The sequence below is a fragment of the Silurus aristotelis genome, assembly GCF_946808225.1.
Source record: "Silurus aristotelis genome assembly, chromosome: 4".
Classification (NCBI taxonomy): domain Eukaryota; kingdom Metazoa; phylum Chordata; class Actinopteri; order Siluriformes; family Siluridae; genus Silurus; species Silurus aristotelis.
The window spans coordinates 7,233,923-7,242,869 of NC_139577.1; the positions used below are offsets into that span (position 1 = coordinate 7,233,923).

Here is an 8,947-nt window from a genome sequence, read left to right on the forward strand (position 1 = left end):
GTGTATGAAGTGCTTGAGATGGATTGAGATGGAATGAGCGAGAGAGCGAGAGAGAGAGAGAGAGAGAGAGAGAGTGAGAGAGATGGAGGGGTCGTGTTTCTTTTCACCCCTTTTAGCCGAGAAGATTCCGAGCAGGAGCACGAATCTCTTTCCTCCTCAAATCCGGCTCAGGTTACACACACACTCCTCCTGCAGTGTTTAGTGTTCAATCCCCGTGTTTCAGCAGCCGAGGGTGGAACAGGTATTAAAAGCAGATGACTCGACCCAGAACACTCTCTCTCTCGTTCTCTCTCTCTCGTTCTTTCACTCTGTCTCTCTCTCTCAGTGACTGAGGAATGAGGACGTCTCTCAGGTTTCTTTATCTTTCTGAGGAAATTTAGTTTGGGGTTTTTTGTGCCTTTGAAGCTGTAGATCAGTGAGAGGATAAACATATAAAGCACATTATTATATAAAGCCCATATTCAGTTCTAAATAGAAATAAATCATGACTAGTATTTAAAACGTAATCTTATAACACAAAAAAATCAAAATATCCATTAGATCCACAAGACATCCCGGACTTATAAATATCGTTACGCCGAAATATTCAGTTATATCATTGTTTGGAATTATAATCATCTGTTAAATAAAAAATCGAGTCAAATTTAAGTATTTTGAAGAAAAAAAAAGTTATAATAATAATTGTGATTTTCTTTTTTGTTCTGAATTATGTGATAAAAACAATAATAAAAAAAAAAAAATCACATTCAACTTTATTAATTCTTCAAATTTTTTATATATATATATATATATATATATATATATATATATATATATATATATATATATATATATATATATATATATATATAAAGTATTTTCTTTTTTGTTAGCAGGGAAAGCTTTCTGTGGTGTCGTGGAAGGACCAGGTGTTCCTTTCCCATGGTGCATTGCTGGCCAAGAGCTGTCAGGCGGCAATGGAGTTGGCGAGACACAACACAGAGGCTCAGACTCTCGCTTACGAGTACGGAAAACACCTCGCTTTCGCACACAAGGTGAGGACACAGTGGCAGCAAGCGTGTGTTCTGCTTCCCAGGTTAAATAAAGCAATAAGAACGACAGAACAAACTTAATTTAATAAGTAAAATCAGTTGATGATCATGTTCGAGCTGTAAGAACAAATAAACTGAATTGAGAAAGGAAATCGTTTTATTATTTACTGTCAGTTTGTAGTAATAAATCTCTGTATTCACATAGGAGTAAACTTTGAAAGGACAGGACAGAAATCATAACATGAACAAAGGAGATTCAAATGTGATGCTATAGAAAGATAAAAGAAATCAAACTCTAACTTGTCCTGAGGAAAATGTAACCGAGCGGTGCATTGGGGTTGACGACATCACATGATTTCACCCAGAAAACTCTCCCCAGTGTGTTGTGGTATGTCACGTGTTGCTGTAGTTTTGTGTTTCCGCATTTTTCAGTGGTGTATGAGCATGTGACGCTAATATATTACCCAGAAATCAACTCTCCCAACTGGGATTTGATGTGTCACATGTGCTTTGATGTAGGAATTTTACATAAATGGAGTGTGTCTTAAAACTATGGATGGATGAGTAATTAGCTGGAGAGATGGATAGATAAATGGATGGATGATAGCTAGATGGGGTGATTAATGGATGAATGAAGGAAAGGATATGTAGATAGATGGATAAATTAATAAATGGATAAAATGATTAATGTATAAATAAATGGGTGAATGGAAAAATGGATGGCTGGATGAATGGATAAATTATTAGACGGATAGACTGAGAACTTAATGGATGGATAAATAGGTGGATAGATGGATGGATAAATAGATAAATAGGTGGATGGATAAAGATAGACTGAGGAATAAGTGGATGGATGCATGGATGGATGGATAAGGTGACAAATGGATGAATGGAAGAAAAGATGGATGGCTGGATAAATATGTGGATGGACAGATGAACAGACAGGTTGATGGATGGGTAGATGGATGCATAAAAAATGTGAGTGGAGATTTAACATAACTTGTTTGATTTCTTAGTTTTGTGTGTGTGTGTGTGTGTGTGTGTGTGTGTGTGTGTGTGTGTGTTCCATAGCTGAATTCGGACTTGCAGCCGTTCATGAAGAGCGGTTCAGGCCCGGCCGTGTTCTCTCTAGATTCGGCTCCTGTGGTTTTCCACCGGCTGATCGTCGGCCACGAGATCTGGACGCATCAGATGCATCAGGTACTGCGGAATCCTGCGTTCTGATTGGTCAGGAGCTGTTAAGTAATAATGACTAATAATGTCTAATAAATGTTTGTGTAACGTCTACGGAAGGAGTCTCCAGTGTCAGTCAGAGCCGAAGCTGCAGCTTGAGTTTTCTAGAAGAGTTTAGCGTTTATCAGCAAAAGCACAAATAGTCATGGAGTCATGTCTCTCTGTCTCTGTCGCTCTCTACAGGCCCAGAACTCCACGACACAGACCGATTTCTCGAAGGTGAGTGTCTCAGGTTTTACTCAACCCAGCGCAAAAGTTTACACCCCCTCAAAAGGGATGAAATAAAGAAATTTTTTACATTTTATTTTTTTTTTTACTATCATGAAACTAAACATGGACAAATATATAACTATACAGTCAGTATTTTTTTTAAAAGAAGATATCATTGTACAATTGTATAAAAAAAAAAGAGCTTTTATAAACATCCTGGAAGATCTTCCACAATTCCTCTAATACCGCCTCTAATTCGTTCAGATGAAAGACACTTTCAGTGTGCTATATTATGTAAATTAAATCTGTATATCAGACCAAAAATAGATAAGGATTAAGAAAAAAACAAAAACAGATAAAACCTTAATATTTATGGCAACGTCAGCAATGATGAATGATGTCATCGTCCGTGTGGACTTTATGAGCAACAGGATTTCTTGAAGAACTCTTTTATTAAATTTGGATGATTAAATTTTGTGTGTTGAGGTTTTTGGGAATGAAAAATGATGCATTCAGACACAACAAAAGGGGATACAAACATCTGCACCTCACTGTAGAAAGATCAAATATTAAGGATCTGAATGTTTAAATCCATTGATCTGAGAACTGCTGTTTATCGGTTCAATTTTTATGGAAACTCCATTCATGTGGTATTTACTGCATCTGTAATTTATTCTGCATTTGTTTTTATTAATTGCATCATTAATTATTCATAATTAATCCATTAATACTGATGTAATCATACAGTTAATCCGATGAACAACTCCGGTTCAAATGTCTGAAATTATTAAACGTTTGAGCGAAGAGAGAGAGAGTGTGTGTGTGTGTGTGTGTGTGTGTGTGTGTGTGTATCCGTGGTCTCTGTTCTCTGTAACTGATAGTTTAGAATTTTGTTTTCCAAAGTCAGAGGGAGAAAGGAGAGAGAGAGAGAGAGAGAGAGAGAGAGAGAGAGAGAGAAGAGAGAGAGAGAGAGAGAGAGAGAGAGAGAGAGAGAGAGAGAGAGAGAGAGAGAGAGAGAGAGAGAGAGAGAGAGAGAAGCAGAAGGTGGGATGAGAGAGTTACAGAGAGCTCAGGTCGCCATGGAAATGAGATACAGGAGGATCAATTGGCCAGTTTATTTGTAGAGAAGACAGAAAGACGTTGTGACAGCGACATCGTGAGAGGGTCTCCTTCAACACACACACACTAAACCTTGCACATCCCACTTCACCTTGTTCTCTCCATCCTTGCTGTCACACACACACACACACACACACACACACACACACACACACACACACACACACACACACACACACACACACACACACACAGGTAAACTTCTACAGACACTCAGGTGGGAAAAATATTGAGACAGAATGAGAGAGAAAGTTAGACATAGGGTGAGAGATGGACCAAAAGTGATCTCTCTTTTCTCTTCTCTTCTCTTCTCTTCTCTTCTCTTCTCTTCTCTTCTCTTCTCTTCTCCTCTCTCTCTCTCTCTCTCTCTCTCTCTCTGCCATTTTTATGCAAAATAAGTACTCTTCAGCAAATTACATTTCTAAAATGCCTTCAGCAAGCCCAGAGCACAAATTAAGTGAGAGAGAGAGAGAGAGAGAGAGAGAGAGAGAGAGAGAGAGAGAGAGAGAGAGAGCACCCCTGGATAGACAGACAGATCAGGACAGACAGACACACAGCATACACAGGGAGCAGGCAAACAAAAGAAAATAAATAGACAGACCTGACATACTCAGGAAGAAAACAAGACAAGTCTAGACTAGATCTGATGGTCCAGATGAAGCCTGACCACACCAGACAAAGACAGACAAATAAGACCAGACAGGACTGAGACAGGCCACACCAGACAGACAAATAAGACCAGACAAGACTGAGACATGCCACACTAAGCAGAGAGGTAAGTCTAGACAAGACAGAAAAAGCCAGACCACGAAAGATTGTGAAAAAAAGACAGACAACATAGATATATTTGAGAACAGCCAGACAAGACCAGCCAGACAAAACAAAAATCAGACTGTTAAGACCTGACAATAAGAACAGGGAGACAGTTAAAGAAATAGATGTACCGGACAGATGAAACAGTCAGTCCAGACAAATGTAAAGTCGGCCCAGACTAGGTGTGTGTGTGTGTGTGTGTTAACATTGTGTCTCTGTCCTCTCTCCAGTTGTGGACTGGGATAAGATCTGGTGGGGGAGTGAAGCAGGCTGTTGATCTTTGCACTCAGCACGGAAACACAGCACTGGAAGCCATCCGGCGTTTCCCTCCGTCCGAGGCTCGTTCAGCTCTCGAGAACATCGCCCGAGCCGTCACCAGGTTCTGACCCGATCGCATCAGCTCCATAGTCCGAGCTCCAGCCTCAACACATCGTCACGTCAGCCGGTCTGAACGTCTGGAATTGACACGTTTGAACTTTTTCTCCTTCTGTGGACTCCATCTGAGAGGAACAAAAAAAAAAACACCAGACGATTTTACGAGGATTTTTTTTTTTTTAATGCTTTACTTCAAAAAGCACTGAGGCGTCACCATGGCAACAGCTTTCATATGACAAAACTCTCATCACAAACTGATCATGTGTTGCCTTGGTTACATGGCAATAAAATGTGACCCCGCCCCTAAATCGTATTCCGGTTCTAGGTTACTGAACAGCATCATACACCTGTAATCTGTGTGTGTGTGTGTGTGTGTGTGTGTGTGGAAAATATGAGTGTGTTGTGACTGGGAGTTCCTTTGTGTGTGTATGCATAGCTACCTGTGTGTGTGTGTGTGTGTGCCACTGACACTAATAATTAATGAGAGGTGTGTGTGTGTGTATGTGTGTGTGCATGTGCAGATGGGCAGGAAGTACTGTGGTATCGATCTGCTCGGCGCCAGGCTGGGTGGCCTGCGGTTTCCGCGGCGACCGCACCGGGACGCTCAGGGTGTGAAGCAGGACGGGTCACACGTATACACACACACTTTCTCTCACTTTGTTGCTCTCTCTTTCTCGCTCTCTCTCTCTCAGGTCTTTTCTCATTCTTTCACCACTTTCTTTTCCTTTATTTTTTCTTTTATACAATCACTCTTTTTCAAGGTTTTTCTCGCTTTCCTTCCTTTCCTTTCTTTTGACATTCTTACTTTCTTGCTTTCTATCCCTTATTTATCCTCATGCTTCTTTTCTTTCTTCTCACAGCCAGCTAATCAAAGACAAGGATTTTTACATGATCGCTGTGACGTGTCAATAATGTAACTGAAATGTTAACTTTAGTCTCTTAAATTACAGAGTAAACTCTGTGTGTGTGTGTGTGTGTGTGTGTGTGTGTGTGTGTGTGTGTGTGTGTGTGTGTGTGTGTGTGTGTGAGTGAGTGAGTGACAGAGAGCAGTCAGTATCAGCTCTGTGTAATGTGAGCGCGTCTCTGTTTTTGCTCATAGAGATGAAGATTTTTGCGGTTTTGGAAATTCGGCGACTCTTGAGCAGGCTGATAACAAACCTATGTGTGTGTGTGTGTGTGTGTGTGTGTGTGTGTGTGTGTGTGTGTGTAGGGACTTATGGGGCAGCAGCACCACCTTGACTAAACTGTGTGTCATTGCAGCACACACACACACACACACACACACACATTCGAAAATATTATAAAAGATGAAAGATGTAATATACATGAATGTAAAAGATTATACTCCTATAGACCACCAGAAGCTGTTATATATACAGTACAGACCAAAGGTTTGGACACACCTTTTTATTCAAAGAGTTTTCTTTATTTTATTTTATGACTATGAAAATTGTAAATTCACACTGAAGGCATCAAAACTATGAATTAACACGTGGAATTATATATGGAATTATATACATAACAAAAAAGTGTGAAACAACTGAAAATGTCATATTCTAGGTTCTTCAAAGTAGCCACCTTTTGCTTTGATTACTGCTTTGCACACTCTTGGCATTCTGTTGATGAGCTACAAGAGATAGTCACCTAAAATGGTCTTCCAACAGTCTTGAAGGAGTTCCCCGAGAGATGCTTGGCACTTGTTGGCCCTTTTGCCTTCACTCTGCGGTCCAGCTCACCCCTAAACTATATATATATATATATATATATATATATATATATATATATATATATATATATATATATATATATATATATATATATATATATATATATATATATCTTCTTCTACATCTTTTGGCTGCTCCCATTAGGGGTCGCCACAGCGGATCATCCGTCTCCATACCCCCCTGTGCTCTACATCTGCCTCTTTCACACCAACTACCTGCAACAACCTGTGCAGCTCTGGTGAATTCCATGCCCAGAAGAATTAAGGCAGTGCTACATAACAATGGTGCTCACACAAAATATTGACACATTGTTCACTTAGGGTGTATTCAATTTTGTTGCCAGCTATTTTGACAATAATGGCTGTATGTTATTTTCAGAGAGCAGTAAATTTGTACTGCTATAGAAACTGCACATTGACCATTTTAAAATATACTGAATATATATATATATATATATATATATATATATATATAGAGAGAGAGAGAGAGAGAGAGAGAGAGAGAGAGAGAGAGAGAGAGAGAGAGAGAGAGAGAGATTTCTGAGGTGTGTGTGTGTGTGTGTGTATATATATATATATATATATATATATATATATATATATATATATATATATATATATATATATATATATATATATATATATACACACACACACTGGAGATCAAAATTGGAGAACAATGTATAAACAATTGAACAATTCTGAAATCTTCACTGCTTAACAGTTGAAGGACTTTTTGTCCTGTCTATACCATGCTACCAGAACACCTTTTCCACAAAATAACAATAAAAACATTATTTTGCAGAAAACACACTGATCAAAATTAGAGAACAACAATGACTGTAGCATGAAAAAAGATTACAACAAAATTTTCTGAAGGTTACAACAGTCAGCAATTAGTAGGAAGTGTACAAGCCTCTGCTCTAAATGACTTCAGCACATCTGCGGCCACAGGACAGCACTAGTCTCTCACACTGCTCTGGTGTGATTTCGGTCCACTCTTCTTCCAGTCTCCTCCACAGTTCGGTGACTGTAGTGGGTTTCTTGGCCATAACTTTGTCACCAAGGATTTTCCAGAGGTTCTCTATTGGGTTGAGATCAGGACTCTGAGCAGGCCATGTCATTATTTCAGTGTTTTCAGTTTCAAGGAACTGCTTTACCCGTTTTGCTGTGTGACATGGAGCACTGTCCTGCATGAACACTGCGGGCTGATTAGGTGATGAACGCAGGGAAGGAACCATATGTTGTTGAAGAAGGTTCTGATAAACATTTGCATTCACTCATCCATGTAGCTGTATAAGAGGCCCAACTCCTGCTGCAGAAAACATGCCCCAAACCATGACACTTCCTCCTCCACTTTTCACTGACTTCTTTACACACTTTGGGTTCAGTCTTTTTCCAGTTTGTCGCTGAACATAATGTTTCCCATCGGACCCAAATAAATTAAACTTGCTTTCATCACTGAAGTGAACTTTGGACCAGTTCTCCTCTGTCCACACAACATGCTCCTCAGCAAAGCTTAGTCTAGCCTTTTGATTCTTTCTGCTAATGAGAGGTTTGGTCACTGCAGAGTGGGCTTTCAGTCCAAATGCTCTTAAATGTCAAGACACTGTATGACGAGACAGATCCTTACCCTGTTCAGCGCTGAACTGGTGAGCGATTCCAGCTGCAGTGTGGAAACGATTGCCCATTGAGATCCCCCGCAGTATTCTGTCCTCTCTTGTATTTGTCTTCCGTGGACGACCAGCCTTCTTGGCGGACTTGAATGAGTTTGTGATGTTGTAAAGATTCAATATTCTTGAAATCACAGATTTGTAACGACCAACTTGTCTTGCTATGGCTGATAGGGTCATCCCTTTGGCCTTCATCTGGACAACCTGCTGCCGGAGGCTTTCATGCACTTTAGAATGGCCCACCATCTTGCAGAGTCAGTGAAACTGGAAGTTAGGCTGCCAGTTAAATAGGGGTTGACAGATAATCAAGGAAATTAGCACCAGGTACCAGATTAACACCAATAACTGGGAGGTATCTGAAAGTGTTCTCTAATTTTGATCAGTGTGTTTTCTGGATAATAATATATTTTTTTTTTTAATGCCTTAGTTATTATGTGGAAAAGGTGTTCTGGTAGCATGGTATAGACAGGACAAAAACTCCTTCAACTGTTAAGCAGTGAAGATGACATTATTTCAGAATTGTTCAATTGTTCATAAATTGTTCTCTAATTTTGGAATGGAAAAGTAAATGAGCAAAAGAGAAATCTCAATCAAATCAATATTTGATGTGGTTTTCCCTTAACTGCAGAACATCATCAGTTCTTCTAGGTACACTTGCACACAGATTTAAAGGAACTCAGCAGGTTGATTGTTCCAAACATCTTGTAGAACAACCACAGATGTATTCTGCATCAAATTATTTTTATCTCTTTATATAATCCCAGACA

At 39.5% G+C, this 8,947-nt stretch overlaps 1 protein-coding gene across 2 annotated transcripts in view; it reads left to right on the forward strand.

The window, feature by feature from the left end:
* pdss2 (prenyl (decaprenyl) diphosphate synthase, subunit 2) overlaps positions 1–5,089 on the forward strand; it is a 31,462-nt gene extending 26,373 nt beyond the window's left edge. Inside the window, exons 6-9 of one of the 2 annotated variants that reach the window (XM_083539805.1) lie at positions 873–1,034; positions 2,103–2,231; positions 2,448–2,483; positions 4,637–5,089. In XM_083539805.1, coding sequence (XP_083395931.1) covers positions 873–1,034; positions 2,103–2,231; positions 2,448–2,483; positions 4,637–4,792 — 483 coding nt within the window. In that variant the 3' untranslated portion in view covers positions 4,793–5,089. The remainder of the gene's footprint in view (positions 1–872; positions 1,035–2,102; positions 2,232–2,447; positions 2,484–4,636) is intronic. The other variant, XM_083539806.1, reaches the window with a different exon arrangement.
* The last annotated feature ends 3,858 nt before the right edge of the window (positions 5,090–8,947 follow it).